This window comes from Salmo salar, chromosome ssa10 (genome assembly GCF_905237065.1).
Source record: "Salmo salar chromosome ssa10, Ssal_v3.1, whole genome shotgun sequence".
In the NCBI taxonomy this organism is placed as follows: domain Eukaryota; kingdom Metazoa; phylum Chordata; class Actinopteri; order Salmoniformes; family Salmonidae; genus Salmo; species Salmo salar.
Genome location: NC_059451.1, coordinates 80,678,857 through 80,698,326, shown reverse-complemented (window position 1 = coordinate 80,698,326; position 19,470 = coordinate 80,678,857). Strand labels below are relative to the sequence as shown.

General features: G+C 46.1%; 1 protein-coding gene across 1 annotated transcript; it reads left to right on the top strand.

The window, feature by feature from the left end:
* The first annotated feature begins 1,489 nt into the window (after nucleotides 1–1,489).
* On the top strand, nucleotides 1,490–19,411 carry LOC123724452 (uncharacterized). The gene is made up of 3 exons (XM_045688131.1): nucleotides 1,490–1,900; nucleotides 17,181–17,267; nucleotides 18,859–19,411. Exons 2-3 carry the CDS (start codon nucleotides 17,182–17,184, stop codon nucleotides 19,409–19,411), a joined length of 639 nt encoding a protein of 212 aa, XP_045544087.1. The 5' UTR covers nucleotides 1,490–1,900; nucleotide 17,181.
* Nucleotides 19,412–19,470: the final 59 nt, after the last annotated feature.

The window sequence follows — 19,470 nt, the reverse complement described above, 5'->3', positions numbered from 1 at the left end:
TTGGCCGTCTCATCATTGTCGGTGATCAGGCCTAGCACTGTTGTGTCGTCCGCAAACTTAAGGATGGTGTTGGCCACGCAGTCATGGGTGAACAGGGAATACAGGAGGGGACTAAGTACACACCCCTGATGGGCCCCAGTGTTAAGGATCAGCGTGGCAGGCGTATTGTTGCCTACTCTTACCACCTGGGGGCGACCCATCAGGAAGTCCAGGATCCAGCTGCAGAGTGAGGTGTTTAGTCCCAGAGTCCTTAGCTTAGTGATGAGCTTCGTGGGCACTATGGTGTTGAACGCTGAGCTGTAGTCAATGAACAGCATTCTCACATAGGTGTTCCTTTTGTCCAGGTGAGAAAGGGCGGTGTGGAGTGCGATTGAGATTGTCGATCTGTTGGGGTGGTATGCAAATTGGATGCAGTTAGTGCATTCATCTTAAGATAGCTAGGTGAGACAACCACATATTACAGTTGTAGTAAGGACATTTTTCCTCAAAGAAGTTATCAGAAAAGTGAGTGCTAGTATGAAAATACTTTACTAAAATTCCCCTTGACAGACTATACCAACAACAAAACTTATTGAAATACAAATAAACGTAGGCTTCTTTTGCAGAGATGAGTTCACAGGCAATAGATCAGCACTGGTTCAAGACAGTTGGAGTCACAGATATTTCTGAAGGGTAGCCTAGTAGGGTGAGGTAGTCTTGTTCAACTCATTAAACTCTCTGTGTGAACCCAGAGAGACTATAACCACACAAGTATTTATTATTTACTGATACAATAACAATACACTCCTTTGCCTTTGTTAGCCTAGTTGTCATCAAGATGTCAGACTCACGTGTAACTTGTATTTGTACAAATGCTAATATCGGTCCCATGACTTGAGTAGGTTTTGTGCCACAAATGCAAAAAAGTTAGCATGTGGAAACAGTGCCAGGGAAACTAAACCAAAGCATGGATTGCTGTCATGCCTTTTCCATAGACTGCTTACAGGGTAAGGAAAGCAATATGTAATTTGGGTGAACTATCCCTTTAAGTCACCTGTAATTAGTGAATAATTAGAAATCAACCAATACATTGTCATGCCATCTAAGGGCAGAGGTACAAGGGGCCATCTGTAGCTAACAAAACACATTGCTGTTGTTCTATTGGGTGGTTTGTGGACTGGTCAGTAAATAAAAGCTACTTTCAGAGATAAAGTCAGTGGAGGTCAGGAAAGCAAAGCCCCCACTATCCTCTCAGAGAGAGGAAGAGAGGCCCTTCAGAACTTTTAATTGGCTCCCGGAGGAGGCCCTTATTTAAGTATTCGGTTATGCTCAGTTTTGCCCCTTCCTGCTCCATTCCGCTTCTGAGCAGGACACTCCGTTTCCACAGCAACTGGGGCTCCAATCGCCCAGCCAGCTGCAGGTTAGTACAGCTGTGGGGGCTTGGGGGTGTGGGCTGAGCTGATGATGGAAAAGGAGGGCGGTACTAGAGTGAGGGAGAAAGGCAGAAAAGGGAGGGGGATCATGAGAGAAGGAGGGGTGGGAAAAGTTTGAGAAAGAGAGAGCGGCAAATTCATTGAAAGAGAATATAGACAGAGAGTATGTGTGTGTGAGTGAGAGAAGGCAAAAGGACAGAATAACTGAAAACATTTCAACCTGAAGGCTGAAAGGGGAGGGACTGCCTTGACTTGTCCTTTTTCAAACAAGTTTGTGGAGAATCTTGGAGAAGCTCTTTTTCTGCTTGGGAAGAAGGGGCAGGGTCTATGCTAAGTGGGAGTGCAGCTCAGAAGCAGGGGAGTAAAACCAGAGGAGAAAGGGGAAAAAGGCAATTTTGCTTTGAAGGAAGTCATACCAGTGGATGCTGTCAGTGTCCGATTTCACAAAATGACAGAGCACTTCTACAGGGCTCATCCAGCTGAGAAAGGTATGGCAAAATAAGATTAACTTGTGTTTAATGTGTATGCTTTTTGGTTTCAAAGATTTTGTTTTGTATTTTCTGTGAATCTGTTTGAACTTTTTTTATTTTTACTATGGGACTGAACCAGTAACATATTTAAGTGTGTTAATGTGGGTTTTGTGTGTTTTACTGACTAAGTATTTAATGTACATTTTGGACTATAGGTAATTTATAGTGTGTCGGTTTTGTTAACTTGTGTGCGTTTGAGCGCACATGCATTTTGTGTTTGGATGCGGTACTGTGTGTGTGTGTGTGTGTGTGTGTGTGTGTGTGTGTGTGTGTGTGTGTGTGTGCACATGTGCTATCAAAATACAAATATATGCAAAAGCACATCTGAAGATACTTCAGATCTCTGTTTTATTTGAGCAATATTCAATTACGGTCTGCTCCGGCTAAAGTGTGTTTTGAATGTTGTTCAAGTAGGCTGTCAATTAATCATACTGCTGCACCAATTCCGTTATACAGAACCATGTTAGAATACCTAGGAAGACAGGCGTGCATGCATGTGCGTGTCAGCCTACTAAAAACCGTGCAGTAAGAATAGTTATAATGGGTGTCAGCTCTCATCTACCTATATATGAAATGAGCAAAGGGCAGGAGAGATGTTTTGGTGAGATGAGGGTAATGGAGGGAAATATGTGTATTCCAGTCCAGCTTCTAGAGTAGAGCGGATGAGTAGGGGGGGAGAGAGGCGCAGAGTGGATAAGTAGATAAGTGAGGTGAGACATTCTTCAGCTCTAGAAACAATGGCAGCTCTTCATCCAGCCAGTGTAGAGTCTCTGTATTGTTGGGAGTCGGTGGCAGAAAGAAACATCCCCAAGGGACTGGCTGTGCATCTCACTCACTCTCTGGGGAAGGTAGCTCTTTGTTGGCTTTTCATTATAGCTGTCATTAGAGGAAATCTACACTCTTAGAAAAAAGGGTTCTTCGGCTGTCCACATAGGAGAACCCTTTCTGGTTCCTGGTATAACCCTTTCGGTTCCTTGTAGAGCCCTCTGTGGAAAGGTTCTACATTGAACCCAAGAGTTCTACCTGGAACCAAAAAAGGTTCTCCTATGGGGACAGCTGAAGAACCCTTTTGTAGTGGTCTGGGTGTAGCTGGTGCAGAGGAGTCAGGCGCAGGACAGCAGAGATGAGTAACACAAGTAACTTTACTCAAATATTCCAATAACATGTCGTAATACCGAGCCCACAATAACAGACCGAACATACATAAAACAATCACGCACAAAGACCAAATAATGAACATGTAATTGGGGAATTGAAACCAGGTGTGTAAAACAAAGACAAAACAAATGGAAAATGAAAAGTGGATCGGCGATGGCTAGAAGGCCGGTGACGTCGACCGGCGAACGCCGCCCGAACAAGGAGAGGGACCGACTTCGGCGGAAGTCGTGACACCTTTTTAGGTTTTAGATGGCACCTTTTTTTTCTAAGAGTGTAGTGGTGAAGTAGGAGTTTATTGTGATATAAATTTGTTGGTGGAAATTGTAAGGTGGTTGGAGGAGTCGAGTGCCCACAAATCAAGTTCACAATATTGATACTGTTGCATATTAATCACTGTCTCGACCAACATTTTGGATCGGGCCTTCCTCAAGGAAAGCTGAACTCAATGAAAACCTAATGTTAGTTGGTGTGAATTAGGGTTAAGGGAGGGGGCATTTGGGTGGAGTTGGGGTGACCGTAAGAGACAGAGGAAGCTCTGTGTGATGCCATGCCATACAGTTTACCAGGAACCTCTCCCGAGTTCTTACAGGACTATCAGTCATCCTCTTTAATTCAATGAGGTTCTGACCTCCTCCTGATCCTGACGTTCTTCTGTTGTGTAATGTTCTATTAGCTTTCTACCTAACTTAAAAAAACACTAAACTGAGGAACGTTCAAAACTGACGTTCCGTCAGACACGACTCTTGCTGTTCCTTCGTGAAGAAATCTAAGTCTTGATTGGCGCTTTAGTTCAGTCGACTAGAAGTGCTATCACATGCAACATTCTTCCATTCTTTACCGCGGCGCTATGTTGTGCTGTATTGAGTGTCTTGTAGTTCTGTGGTGAGAAGGACTGTGGTAGTTTGTGACGTGGTACTGAAGCCTATAATCCTGCAGTAAGTCCGCATGACTGGTGGAGAGCCAGAACCCCTTGTTTTCTGTTATCAGACGCAACAACGGCCTGTTTGATTGGTAAGCTGTTTACATTCTCTGGAGTGGCGAGAGAGACTAACAGAATGATGACTGCTGTTTGATGCTCTGCTTTGTAGGTGTGCTTTCCCAGCCATGCACTTACTCAGCCATTCATACACACTCATGCATAGATAGTCATGCATACAGACACAACCAAAAGGCAAATGAAAGTGCTCGGTCTTAAAATCTTAGATGTTTGGAGTATGTTTTCCCAATATGTAGAGACATTGTTAGTCTCTTTTTCAGTGAACTCAGAAGCCAGATGTTTAGTATCGTGACAACTGTCATTTGTCACAATTAAATCTCAGCTGGTTTGGAAACCATGTTGTATTGGATAAATGGATCTCAGGGAATCAGATGTGTTGACTCAAAGCAGTGCTGGGCCAACTGGAGAAGTCATACATTTTGCGTGCTGGGACTTAGTCAATGACAGATCAAGCTGTCTATTCGCACGCTGAGATGCATTTGTAGTGTGAGTGTGTGACATCTGTCCCCTCTCACCAGAGGTCCATTATCCTGAACATAGAACAGTGACAGCACGTCTTGGAGGAGGACAGTCATTTCTCCACCCTCTTACAGGAACCAGCTTTCTACAGGCACTCTACCAAGCACCCCCAGTGGCCAAGGACCCAACTGGGGCCTTCAGACTGCTGCCATTGACAAGCTGCTGTGGTTACCATGGTGACGCAGCCAGAATGTGTCCTGCATTGCTAGTAGGGGTTTCAAAGGGTCGGAAACTTTCTGATAAACTTCCGGAAATTTTCCATGGGAACTTAAGCTCTGGATTTGGGGAATTTTGCTTGACTTTATGAATTTATCTTATAACAGTGAATCTTTTTTTTGTGGGATGCACAAGACAATTCTAGGTCTTGTGGCATATTTTGGTTAAACTATCCACAATTCAATGGAATTGCAGCCCTCTGCATGCACAGTGTACTCTTCCATCACATGTACAGCTGATTCTCAAGATCTTGCACACTAATGAGATGCTATTGAGCCCACACTACTACACTGTCTGAGCCAAGGACTACATGCTTTCTGGTACATTTTGATTACAATACTGGGTGGGGTGAATATATTTTATGACATGATTTTGTTGTTAAATAGTAGCCTACAGCAGTGTGTTTAAATCATTTCTAACTTAACAATTTCTGCTAGTTTTTGCTACCATGTGGGTTTTAGCTTACTTGAGCCTGCTAACTGAGGAGTGTTAATACACCGGTTTCCATACATGCTTCAATTTATAACATGTATCTTACAAAGGAGTTGTTGTAATCTAACTGCTTACCTATTTATCTGTACATGGAATTGTATTTTTTTTTCTTTTACTCTTTTTTTTCTCATCTTTACAGGAAAATGTCACAGGCACTATCTGATGTGTGGAGACATTTCACTGCAGCTAATGTAGAGGGAAAAGCTGTGTACATTTGCGAATACTATGCCAAATCATATGTGATGAATGCAACAAAGATACAGAATCATCTGGCCAAGTGCATAACGTTCCCTCAGTGCTCACAGCAAGCAACCTCTTACAAAAGTCCATCTACTTCTATTCAAGGTGAAAATGATGAATCAGACACCTTATCGATAACAACAGCTCATGGTCCTCCTGGAATGAGCAGTTTTTTTTTTTACTCAATGGAGGAACGTAGTCAGAGAAATGCTGATGAATGTCTTGCTCGAGCTGTGTATACAACTGGTTCACCTCTGATGCTCACAGGCAATGTCGACTGTTCGTGGCCAAGGAATAATTAACTACATCTCCACCCCTCAACCAGTGTTCTACAAGAGCACAGACACAAGGGACAACAGACACACCGGTCTCTACATTGCGGATGAGCTGAAGGCAGTCATCAATGACCTTGGACCACAGAAGGTATTTGCACTGGTGACAGACAATGCTGCGAACATGAAGGCTGCTTGGTCTAAAGTGGAGGAGTCCTACCCTCACATCACACCCATTGGCTGTGCTGCTCATGCATTGAATCTGCTCCTCAAGAACATCATGGTCCTGAAAACAATGGATACACTCTACAAGAGAGCCAAGGAAATGGTTAGGTATGTGAAGGGTCATCAAGTTACAGCAGCAATCTACCCCACCAAGCAAAGTGAGAAGAATAAAAGCACCACAATGAAGCTGCCCAGCAACACCCATTGGGGTGGTGTTGTCATCATGTTTGACAGTCTCCTGGAGGGGAAGGAGTCTCTCCAAGAAATGGCCATATCACAGTCTGCCGATATGGACAGCCACATCATGAGGATCCTCCTGGATTATATATTTTGGGAGAGCGTGACACTCCTGATACCTATAGCATAGATTGAGGGAGACGATGCCATCCTGTCTGAAGTTCAGACTCTACTTGCAGACATAAGAGAAGAAATCCGTACTGCCCTGCCCACATCACTGTTGCTCCAAGCAGAGGAAACTGCAGTTCTGAAATGCATCAAAAAGCGTGAATACTTCTGCCTGAAGCCCATACATGCCGCAGCGTACATGTTGGACCCCAAGTATGCTGGCAAGAGCATCCTGTCTGGTGCAGAGCTCAACAAGGGTTATGGTGTCTTGCCTGGATGAGGGCAAGGTTCTTGGCAGTCTGGCGAAGTACACTTCCAAGCAAGGGCTTTGGGATGGAGATGCAATATGGCAGTCGTGCCAACATATCTCATCAGCCTCCTGGTAGAAGGGATTTTGTGGATCTGAGGCTCTTTCCCCTGTTGCCTCCATCATCCTCCAAATCCCACCAACATCAGCCGCCTCAGAGCGCAACTGGTCCTTGTTTGGGAACACACACACCAAAGCACGCAACAGGCTGACCAATACAAGGGTTGAAAAATTGGTGACCATCCGGGCAAATTTGAGACTCTGAGCCTGACAATGAGCCATCCTCAACAAGGTTGGAAAGTGACAGTGAAGATGAGGCCTCAGAGTCAGATGTTCAAGAGGTGGACATTGAGGAGGTCCAGGGAGAAGACATGGAAGCTTAAGAGGAAGACAACCAAAGCTTTAGTTTCTAGACTATCATTTTACAGATGTATGTTGAAAACGTTTTTGGGAGATGTGATGGATCATTGGGGATCATTCAATAGTCCCTTTTGTTGTTCAGTGAAATCATCCCATGTGAAGTCAACTCATTTAATTAAAGTTAAATTCGTAACTAAATCGTTTTTTATTTCTATGGAAAGGATTTAATAATTTGCAATTGGTAATGTAAAATGTTTGTTTCTGTCTCCATATATGGTAAATATAGCCAATACACACAACCTCAGCATGTAAATGGTATTAATATTAATTTGCATACATTTAAGTTAATTCTCATATTCCCACAAAGTTTCCACCTCTGAATATTCCCCAAAATTTGCAAATCTAGTTGCTAGTGAAGGAATTGCTGATGTCCAGGATTTCTTGGGGCTCTGGTGTATTGTCTGAGAGGTAGGGAGAGGGTTAACACTTTAGTCATTATCAAAGCCCCCCCACCACCATTTATGCTGTAGCCCACACCCCACACACACACCATCCAAAACCTGTGCTTGCGAGCTGTTGCTCATATTAATCTGTCAGGCCAGTGTAGCCGGTTAAATTCCTCAGTGCCTCATTTGCTGTATTAAAACATGCATCTAGTGGAACACTGACTGTGGCTGTGGGGAAACTGTTGGTGCTGTGATCTCAATTAGATCATTTAACAAGACATGGACAGGACTATCCCTTCTCTTCTGTTTTGTTTACATAGAGCAACTTCAGTATAGGGAGGTGTGGTGTACCAGGGGAAATGACGCCTAGTCAGCTAAGCCTGTACGGTGCCCTGTTAGGTTTGGGGTAGAAGAGCTAACCAGTCATGATGTGACCCATCCAAACCCCAGTGTTGTTGGCTCTCCCTGGGCAACTCCATAGCCTGCGTCTTCACTGGCAGTCTCTCACACTCACTCACAGGGCTTCAGTCCCTTCCATCATCGTAGAGGGAGAGTTGGCGTATTGGGCATGTTCTCGTTTGGAAGCGGAGCTGGCAACTCTATCCAGAGGGTCACTCACCGAGGACACTGCTCATTGACTTTGGCTGCTGTGGCCATGCTCTGCTCTGCGTTTACAGTGAAGGTGGAAAATATTCCAGCACATATTTGCCTTGTTGTGTGTGTATAATATGGCCACAGGGTCTGACAATGGGAACCCCCAAAGGCAACCCAATAACCCCCAAAACATGTAGCCTACTGTAGGCTCTCCTCAGATGTTGCAATTAGTGGAATATACCATCTTGTTTGGTGATTTTTGTGGGGGCATTTTAATAGCACCATTCTCAAACATTTGTGTCTTAGAGTTAAAAAGATTGAATCCTCCTAGTCCAATTAAAATGTAAAGTTGCTATTTTCAAACTAAACCTTAGAAAAGAGAAACAGAGATAATAATGGTTCTGACAATTAGATTCACTTCTGAGAATTCAAAGAATGCCTGGAGATTCACCCAGGTGTAAAAACGAAATGAGCATGGCTCGAGAGACCCTGGCATCTTTGATCATGCAGAAACGCATCACTTGCAGTGTCTGTCTCCAACAAGATCATACTGACTGCAGCATAACTCTCTTTCAGTTAGGTTTTCTCTTGAGTTCTCGCTTGTCTTTACACTCTGTTTCATTTTAGGTTTTGTATCTTGAGTTCTCTCTTGGCTTAGGCTCACAGTTGCCGGTCTTTGGGTGTGTGGGGGTCAAAAGTGTCTGTTCCGCTGTGCTGTGGAGTTTTGTCTCTGGGAGACCATTTTCCCAAGCTCTCGCCTCACACCATTCCTCTGGGAGCAGCAAGGGAATTATACAAATCTGTTCTTGCACAGGCGTGCGGGGATGGGATCGGGAGCTCTCTGCAGGGAATTCTTAGGCGGAACCCCAGAAATGCGGGTGAAAACAGGAAGAGAAGGAGAATTTGGCAGCGAGCTCATTTGGGAGAGACTGGCTAGGAGGACAAATATGATCCGGGACCAGAGAATAAGTGAACAAGTGCATTGCAAAGGGTCCATATACACTGAGGCCTATTCAAGACCAGCAGTGTTCAAGTCATAAAGAAACGCTAAACTTATTTCATGAGACCGTTCCTTGTGAATAAAACTATTTTTTCCATCAGCTGTTCGATCTTGGGTTAATGAATAGCACATTTCCTTTCTGGAGTCGACAGGTTTTGGTGTTCCAATAACAGATACAAGCATTAACTGAAGTACAAGACATGTTCTCACCCCTTATCATTGTGGTTGAGGACAAGGTGAAACCTCATCTAGCTTCATCGGCTGTGGTGTGTGTGTGTGTGTGTGTGTGTTGCATATTTTCTGTTGCTACATAGCGTATTCCTCACCCTGTGAAACCCTTAGCCAACACTTCAGCTACACACAGGAGACTCATTTCCAGAGCTGCTTTTTTTTAGCAAGTCTAATAGTTAATGGCCTGACTTAATCTGTCACTGGTTGATTTATTGCAGCTGTATGCATGTTGCATTTTTGCTTACAGTATGGCTCGATGGATGTTGTGCAAGACTTTCTGATTGTTGTGCATCTAGAGAAGACCACTCTGAAGAGGTCTGATGAAGTGAACACGAGCAGGCTTGGATCAGCTATGAAGATTGGAGTTTATGGTATTCAGCAGGCTTGGATGATGAACTAATTCAGACCAAAGTTGAAGCTTTATTCAGAAAGCTCTGCAGGTTTGGATCAGCTAGTATATGCCAAAGTTGTAACTATTTACATTTTAGTCATTTCGCAAATGCAATTATCCAGAGTGATTAGGGTTAAGTGCCTTGCTCAAGGGCACATTTTTCACCTAGTCTGCTCAGGGATTTGAACCAGCAACCTTTCGGTTACTAGCTCCACACTCTTAATAGCTAGGCTACCTGCCACCTTAAAGAAGGCTTGGATCCTAGCTGTTCTCAGTAGAGCAGGCTTGGATCACTTAATATAGTGGTAGCTAGCTAGCTGTTCTCAGTAGAGCAGGCTTGGATCACTTAATATAGTGGTAGCTAGTTAGCTGTTCTCAGTAGAGCAGGCTTGGATCATTTAATATAGTGGTAGCTAGTTAGCTGTTCTCAGTAGAGCAGGCTTGGATCATTTAATATAGTGGTAGCTAGCTAGTTAGCTGTTCTCAGTAGAGCAGGCTTGGATCATTTAATATAGCGGTAGCTAGCTGTTCTCAGTAAAGCAGGCTTCGAGATTAGCTGGCATAGGCCATGGTCAGTGGAGCCAGCAGGGTAATTGGTAGCAGATTGGGTTGAGGGGCAGCACATGTAGGAGTCTCTTCCTGTGAGGAGGAGGGGAAGACAGGTCTGTAGAGGAGGGGATGAAGGGAGTATGGAGGAGTAGTGTGCTGTTGAAATCTGATCCTTCTTTCCAGATGGGTTGAATGGTGATCGTTTACTCCTCTGCCTCCCTCACTGCTCATTGATTCATCTTCTCCTTCGCTTCACTTATATTATTTTGCTCTTCTCTGTTCTGCTGTCTTCTCCCTTATTCTATTCTCGCCTCTTCTCGTCTGCTCTCAAGGTTACTCTTTCCATAGTTGAGTTGAGCCCAGTCCAACAACTGTCAACCTCCTTAAAAGTAACCACACCAGTTTCTTAGTGAGAATGTCTTTCTGCTTTCCAGACTGCGGTGTCAGTAGCTTCACCCTAAACCTCTGGTTCTGGAGCCTGGTCGAATCACTGCTAGGCCGTAAGCAGATCGTTAACATGCTAGCCACACCATTTGCAACGTCAGTGGAATGGGTTTCACTGGGAAGAGAAGGAAAGCCCTTACTATTAAAGGCTTGCTGCGGTTTCCGATCGGCGTGCTGTGGGGTTTTCACCCCATTTACAATCTCCACTCTGACAGGTGGATCGGAGTAAGGTCGTTTCCATAAAGACTGGTGCTTCCTGTTTCCGCCCTAGAGTAGAACAGTGGACTTACTGTGGTGAAAGGCAGAGGAACTGTCAAAAGAGTTCTCGGTTTTCACAGTTTATCTGCCTACACCACAGTGAGGTGGGATGGAGAGGGCACAGGCAATAGTACCCTTAACCCACATCCTGCCATTCACACTTTCTCTGTCTGTATGACTGTCATAAAAAAAAACACAAGGGCAAACAAGACAAATGTTTGTCATAGTGTTTACCCAGAACAGTAAGCGGTTTCTGAGTAGCCGTGGTAACCCTGTGGTCATGCACCATAATTACTGTATATCCTGTGAGGTTTGCAATTGGGGACCCATTGTGGTCATATTTAATTCATTCCTACAGTCCTTTGTGGGGTAGACGGTACAAACCCTTGGCTTGGAAGCAACTACTTACAGTTGTATACAAACATACAATAACAAGAAATGCTATACTTGGGTGTGAAAAATGCATGACAATACATGTCAAGGTTATTTTTAGATTGGATTGATACAATTAATTGTTTGTGGTATCCCCTTGAGTTCCTGTCTCATTCTGTGGCTAACCCCGTTTTGTTTCTGTCTGCTGGCCATCCTTTCCCAACGGCTAACAATGGAGGAAGAGGGGCAAGGCGACGTGGCTGAGCAGAGGCACGCCATGCTAGGGGGAGTCCCGCTGGGCCTGGACGGGACGTGGGCAGCAGGGCGGCCCCTGTGTGTCTACTCGCTCTGGGTTCCCATGGGTCGCCTGATAGGGATGTTTACTACATCCAGTGAAGAAATGCAGAGACGGTTGGAGCTAGGGGATAATTGCAAGGGAGAGAGTGAGCAACAGAGAAAGTGAGCACGGGAGAGAGATGGTGAGCGAGAGGGAAACGGGTGATAAAATAAGGGAGAGGGGGAAGGACCGGGAGCGAAGTCCAGAGGCCTGTTGCACACACGGTCGACCTGCTTGGCTGCTAGCCAGACCCCTGCTATGGAATCAGCATGGGAAAGAGGCTGGGACCCAGGACAGGCAGTGGAGGAGGGAAGAGAGAGAGGAAAGAGAGGGAGAGAAAGAGAGAGACTTACTGCTGAGCCTAGATAATATTCCATTGTTCATTTGCCAAACCCTCCTTCCCTCCATACAGCCTTCATGTCTCCCCCACCCCCCTCTTCTTTCTCATGAATCTTTGTCAGACTGAAGCAGGTCAAGTCAGCATGTGAGCAGGTGAAATCCCTAGCACATAATTTGAACTGCCACATTGTTTCATATCTGGCCTGGGTCCCTACAACATCCTGCAGCAGGGCTGACAACAAATTGGCTTAGCATTACCTCTGGCATACTCTGGAAGTTCCTTCAGAGTAAAAATAAATTCCTCCCTCTCTCTCTCTCTCTCTCTCTCTCTCCCTCCCTCCAGCTCTCATCATCTTGCTCTCCAACAGCGAGGGAAAAGGGAGGGCGAGAGTCTGCAAAGTTTGCTGTTCCGCAGAGAGCTTGCTAAATGTGAAGTGGTGCATTCAATTGATTGCAGACGAGGCTTTAGCATTTGTTAAAGCAAACCACACTGTGTGGGGATAGACACAGCTCTATACTTAGCCATACAGGGAGAGCGAGAAATTTAATCAGAGCCTCCTGCACTTAAATTCTCTGCTGCAGTTTTGAGCAGCTCTCGCCATCTGCTGCTTTGCTACCTTTCTGAAGGACTGTAGTCCTTTCTCCTTGGGCATGAAGTAGTAATTTGAGTTTAACCACTTGTGGTGAATCATCATCCTGGACAATCACTCTTTGGCGTAGCGTCCCTTCTTGCTAGCTGTGATATCTGGGGCCGCCGTGGGTGACTTGTCCTTTTTAGGTATGTGGAAATGACTGAGCGCTCCCCCATTCCGGAGGCTCCCTTAGAAGACGGGTGATGTCATGTCTTTCTGAGATGCAGCTGTGAGGAGCGGCTTGCAGGCCTCCACAGCTCAGAGATCTGCAACACTGTTCACAACAGCAAGACTTATCACTGACAGTACTACTGACAACACTACTGACATTCAAGAATTCACATTGACAACAGAACTGACACTGATAATACCAGGTCTAAAGCAGAGGAGGCTGGTGGGAGGAGCTATAGGATGGGCTCATTGTAATGGCTGGAATGGAATTCATTGAACGGAGGCCAACATGGGGGTTCCATATGTTTGAATTTGATACCGTTCCATTAATTACATTCCAGTCTTTACAATGTGTCTGTCCTCCTATAGCTCCTCCCACCAGCCGCCTCTGGTCTAAACTCTGACCACACCATGGACCTCAGCACTGACAACACCGACGACTGCACAGGACCTCAGCACTGACAACACCGATGACTACATAAGACCTCAGCACTGACAACACCGATGACTACATAAGACCTCAGCACTGACAACAAGAATGACTACATAAGACCTCAGCACTGACAACAAGAATGACCACACAGGACCTCAGCACTGACAACACCAATGACCACACAGGACCTCAGCACTCACACCACCAACGACAACACCGACGACACCAATGATCACACAGGACCTCAGCACTGGACCTCAGCACCATCACATCAAGTCATAAATGCTGATTCCGCACCAATGAACACACCACTTATACTGGTACTGACAAAATGAGTGACAATGACAAGTCCATGTCTAATTTGCCATGAGGTGCTGTAAGGCTAGGAATGCAGACTCTTATTTAGTCACAGATGCCATGAAAAGCTGGAATCTGAAGTCGACAGTGGATTGTTTGTAGCTGCCCTATTGTTGTGGAATGTCGTGGTGCCTCCTCTGGGCTTGCTAGTCTGTTTCCTTGACCCGGCTGTAGCTAGGTTGCGAATCCTGCTGTGTTAGTGTCCTATGTAAAGCAAACCAGGGTCCTTGGGGCTCTGTCAAAGGCTTCCAGGGCCATCAGTGTGGGGCTGCTATTGTCCACAGAACCCAGCCCCGGCCCGGTATCAGGCTCAGTGGCGTGTTTGTGTGGGTTACAGCAGTTTGTCTACAGGTCTTTGTGGAACAGGGATTTATAGCATCAATGCAGATGGTCATAGTCCCCCTGCTCCTCCTTTAGCACATCTTGTGCTCCTCTTCTGTTCCCTGTCTTTTTGACACGCATGCACCAGTGAATGTATCACACACTCTTACAATGCTCAAACACATTTATTTCTTCCACACACACGTGAATACATCTTGCACAAACATGCTAAAAAGATGATAACTGTGACCCTACTTCCCTATATTTAAATTCGCATACCATCTTCCCTGTCTTACCGTGACACTGTCCCCTTTGCAGTTTCGTACTTGGCTCACCCCTGTGTTTATGTAACTGTATCTGTGTCCAGACACCTAGTGACCAGCCATCTGTTGATAGGAATCTCCTGCTGTCCTGTTGGGTTTGTTATGCAACTGATGGGCCCTGATGCCCTGCTGCTGACCCTCTGGCTAAAGCTCACTCTCTCTCACACACACACACACGTTATGCTTTGGTCTTCTTGCAGGGCCAGGGGTTTACTGATGTGTTTTGATGACAAGGTCTGGGCATTATCAGCCAGTCCTATCGATCCTCTCTCACACATCAACAGTCCCAGACCCTTCTGAACAATGCTCATTCCCATAGTTCCTCTGCCGCAGCGTGCATCAGCTGTCACCCCAATCAGATGTCAGAGAGCAAAGGTCAGTGGGGTCACATTTCCCTGTGATGTTTTTATTGGCCGGAGCAGATGGCGTCCCTTGGCCACATCATTGTGGAGGTTGTCATCTCTCCCTTCCTGGGTCAGGGTTAACGGCTGCTAGGGACAAAGAGGTGGCTAAGGCCCTCTGGCTCTCTCTCGCGCTCTCTCCAATGGAGTTAGTTACCCCAGTAACGGGCTTGGTCCCAATAAAACTCCCTGGCAGCGCTGTCAGATTTACAACTTTACTAGATACGGATTCATTGGCTGTCACATTGAGTGAAGGGGGGGGTGGGGTGGTGTGTATCATATGGAGCTGCCTGCTACTGTAGTGCCAGGCTTTGACTCGTTTGGAAAACCTGGAGCCTGTAATGGTCAGTCAGTTACACTCAACAATTAAGTGTTCCTCAGTTTGAGTTGTGGGACTGAGTCCACGGAACACGTTCAACTGTGGAGAACGCAGTGTCGCAGCGAGGCAGTCAGCTTTCCATCACAGAGCTCCTAGAACAGCACTTTGCTTTCACCCTGGGGCTCGCAAAGATGAATGACAGCTGAAAGCCTCAACCTTTTTCACTGTGTAACGTTATTCTTGTATTACAATTCACAATATCCACTTTCCTTCCCTCTTTTCTCTCTCGCACCATTTTCTCTCTCCTTTCCTTCCACTCCCTCACTTTTCCCTCGGTGACGCGCACCCCCGTCTTGCTGACCCAGAAAATAAATTAAATGTAAAGCTACACTTCATCTTTCTGGAGGATGCATACAAGTTCCAGCCCTTATCCACTGGATTTCTGTTTTTTAAAAATGGTCCTGCAGCGAGGGAAGGTAGGGGGGAGGTTGATGTTTCTCCTCAGACGTGTGAAGAGTGCTCAGCTGAAAGTCATTTGAGCCTGCAGGCGAGGGCCTGACGCAAACCCCTCCTCTCCCTCTCTGTGGGGGGGAATAGCCCAGTACTTCTCCAACAGACGCCAGAAGGGGAGAGCGGGTTGGAGGAGTAGAGAGAGACAGAAATAGAGACGGACAGATAAAATGCACTTGGTTACGGTAAGAGGTTTGTCAGCCAAAAGCATAATTTCTCCAGTGTCAAGTTATACTTAAACACTGAAGTGGAAAAAAACAACCCCTGAGCTGTGCAGTTTCAAAACGCTGGACGAACCCACTGGGCCAATTACACAGTTGACTCCGCCAAGGAAGAGTTCAGCTAGTCAACAACTTTTATGTAATTCAGCCAAATTGGGACATTTTCTTCAATGACTTGTTCAGCTACTCAGGGGACAGCAATGTATGGCATATTGCCCGACTGGGCAGGCATTCCCTGCGTCCTGAGGGCTGGGGTGAGGAGTTGCAGCAGGGTTAGCTAATGTGTGCTTATTGGGGGTTGAGGGGGCGTTTGTTGGAGTGGGCAGTGCTCAGGAAATGGTTTAACGGCCCATGGATGCCCTGGAGCCCTCTAGCACATCTGGGTGAGGTCACACGCACATTCCCCCATCTGTTGGTATGGGAACTGCTTTGTCTAGCTGTGTATATATGTATGTGTGTGTGTGTGTGTGTGTGTGTGTGTGTGTGTGTGTGTGTGTGTGTGTGTGTGTGTGTGTGTGTGTGTGTGTGTGTGTGTGTGTGTGTGTGTGTGTGTGTGTGTGGGACGTGTGCGTCTGTCCAGCAGTCTGTCTGAGTAACTGCTAACAGGCGTTTGCCCAGATGCGTCCCCTGAGCCAAATCATGCCAGGACGCTTGACCAGCGTTTATGGGCCTGGTCGTTGAGTGCTTGTCTAGTCTGTGTCCCAATTGGCACCATATTCCCTATATAGTGCATTACTTTTGACTATGTTTTTAGAGTAATAAAGTACAGAGGAAAATGTCAGCTGGAGAATGGGAGGGGAGCCACGATTGATGGAGGGTAACACGGTAAACAAAATGCTTCAGCACTGCTCTTGAACACGTTCCAGGTCTTCTTGGAGAGGTAGTTAGTCAGTGAAGAGGATCGATTGTGTGATCGGTTGTCAAGTGAAAAACATTCCTCTCAAGTTGAACTGAATACTGCTTCTTTTGTGTCGGAATGTTGCTGATGTTTTCCTAATAGGCCTTAATTGCATTACGGTAAGCTACATGAATGGAAAATACTGCAAATTCCCCCATGTGCCACATGGACTGTCCTCTGTTAACTTCTGTGGGTTCAACATAATTTAAAGCATCATTTACAAGTTTATCCTCCAATTACTAATCAAGTAGGGATCTACAGTTTGGGGAGATTCCTCACAACCCGTGAGGTCTGTTCCTCTTTCTGCGGTTTTGATTTACAGCCGTTTCAAGGCTCACAGAACTCAGATGGAGGCTTAAAACCACCAGTATATAGCATACCCATTAGCCTGTCTGACTCTTAGTGTTTACGTATATCTCTGTGTGACAGTCCGACTCCAACCCTTTTGCTGCATGAGGAGAATAAGTCATCCACAAATGATCTCCTCTAACAGACCAATAGCAATCTAATTCTACTACCTGGATACTTCTGTGTCTGACTGTCTTTCTCTGTCATTCCAGGATGCCAGCTGCTAGCACAATGACTGGTGGGACGGCCCTGCTACTCTGTACCAACACTGACAACTGTGTCTACCAATCAGTCAACGGGTATGTATTGCACTACTTCCTGTATACATTTTACAGTCCACTCCATGGAACCCCTTAGAAATAGGCGAGGGCAACCACAACTGTCCCATGTGGTGCTCCCACAATGGAGGGCCGGCAGGGCAGAGGTTGCCATCTGCCAGCTGGATACTGTTACTGGTCACCCTGTTGTCACTAGTGGTGAGTGAAGCCCTATAGCCCTGTAAGCTCCCCACTGTATCTGTGGTAACATTTTAACCAACAGATCTTCCCGACATGGCAGTGCATTCATTCTTTTCTTTCCTTGTTTTGAATCCCCACCCCTCTTTGGCATGTAAAAGCTATAGATTTCACAACTTGAAGATATACCAACATACCTGGAAAAGTCCCAAGCAACAGATCTATTTTCCCCCCTCATTAGACTCCTCTTCAACTCGTTCCCCTTATCTCTTCCCGTCTCCTCATGCTCTGTTAGCTCAGCTGGCCAGAGAGGGTTGTTGTAACCCTCTTCCGGCCCCATAAGGCCCCCTCCACCCTCACCGTCCTACTCCCTTCGTCTGTGGGTGAGAACAGCCTTCCCATAGTTCCCCGCTTTTAGCCAGGCTCTCTTTATGAAACAGGCCTCTCCCTGCCAAGAAGAAGAACCCTATTGATCCCCTTCTGCCTCCCCTCCCTCTGTCTGTCTGTTCCTCCCCCTCCCACTTTGTCTTGGCTTTGCAGTTTGACCTAGCTAGTTTTTGTCCTCTGCTGCTTCATAAAAACTACAGCCTCAACTGAAGGGAGAGGCATTAATTTTTTTGAACTATTCAAAAGGCACTCACACATCTGAGGGATCTTTGTTGCAGGTGCATGGTAGCAGTTGATTGAGCTGAGATAAAAGAAGAAACCCCCACACTGCTCTTGATAATATTCACTGCTCTTTATTAAGCTTTACGTATCGGCCTCAAGGCCGTCGTCAGAGCTTTTAAAACCAAGATAATTTGCATGTTTTTCACAATTGCTCTTCTATCTTGCTCATTCCAAAATTGTTTAAGGGAGCGAAGGGAAGTTGTACTGGCCGTTTCTTTTAGGTTTCCCTCAAGATTGCTGATTTCTCCCTTTCCTATATACAATAAAGCAATGTCATCGAAAGTTGCAGTCATTGGTTGTGCTTCCTCTGTTTGTTTTAAAACCAAATCATTTGATGAACTGGCCTTGATCCAACAAGAGGTCAGTTAGTGGGTCAGCTTTAGTTTAGAAAAGATGCACGTCTGCTCTCTGCCGCCTCTCTCCTGGCTGTGTACACTTTCCTCCCCCCCCAGAAATGGTTGTTGCTTGTGAACTTTGACCTCACGTTCAAACAGTCACGACCCACTCATCGTGCAGAAACGCATACTGTTGTTTTACGAGAATTACTAATTATTTACTCCATAAATTCAAGTGCCAGTTATTTTATATCTGAAGAGCCTAGACTATTTTGGAATTTTAAACATACTTACACAGAGATATTATGTGGAAATCCAGAATTGAGCTCGACGATCAGTGCTTTGTCTACACCTGTTTTTGTCTGGGATGGGTTTGGCACTGCCATCTCTAATCTGTGTGTGTGCGCGTGTGTTCCTATGCATGTGTGCAGGCTCCAGTGCTGCGGCTTGAAGGTTGGGGAGGCTCCGTCTGCGGTCCCCCTGCGGCCAGACGTGGTGTGTGGGGACAGGGACACCTCCAAGCGGCCCTTCTCCCCCCTGGTCTCCCCTGTGGACGGGACAGACACCACTGACGCCATCCTGGCTCACAGGAGAGCCACCTCGGACCCCCAGACCACCATGGAGCATGGACTGGTCGGCTGCAGCAAACTCAACAAGACCCCAGCGGGTCTGAAGACCAGCGCCAGCATCCGGGACAAGATCTCGCAATGGGAGGGGAAAAAGGAGACCCGCCCTACCGCCCCAGTAGTTGGAAGTGGTCCATGCCTGCTGACCACAGTGCACAAGGAACCAGAGGCTGTGAGAAAGGAGATCTCGGAGGTCCACAGGCCGGACAGTAAGAGGTTGGTCAGCTGGGAGAGGCAGGACTCTGGGAAGGAGCATGCAGGAAAGCTGGGGGATTTATGGCCAAAGTCACCTGAGGGCCCCACTACCAAGGGGAACCGAGAGGTGATACTGGATAGAGGACCCCTCAGAGGCAGTTAGTAAACCCACAGAGACAGCCAAGGAAAATAAGTCAGTTTTGACTCACATTAAGAAACTGG

What these genes read in the sequence shown, in the direction of transcription:
- LOC123724452 (XM_045688131.1), top strand. Translation starts at nt 17,182, where the DNA reads ATGCCAGCTGCTAGCACAATGACTGGTGGGACGGCCCTGCTACTCTGT. An exon ending in GTCTACCAATCAGTCAACGG is followed by an intron (nt 17,268 to 18,858) that starts GTATGTATTGCA and finishes GCATGTGTGCAG; the next exon opens with GCTCCAGTGCTGCGGCTTGA.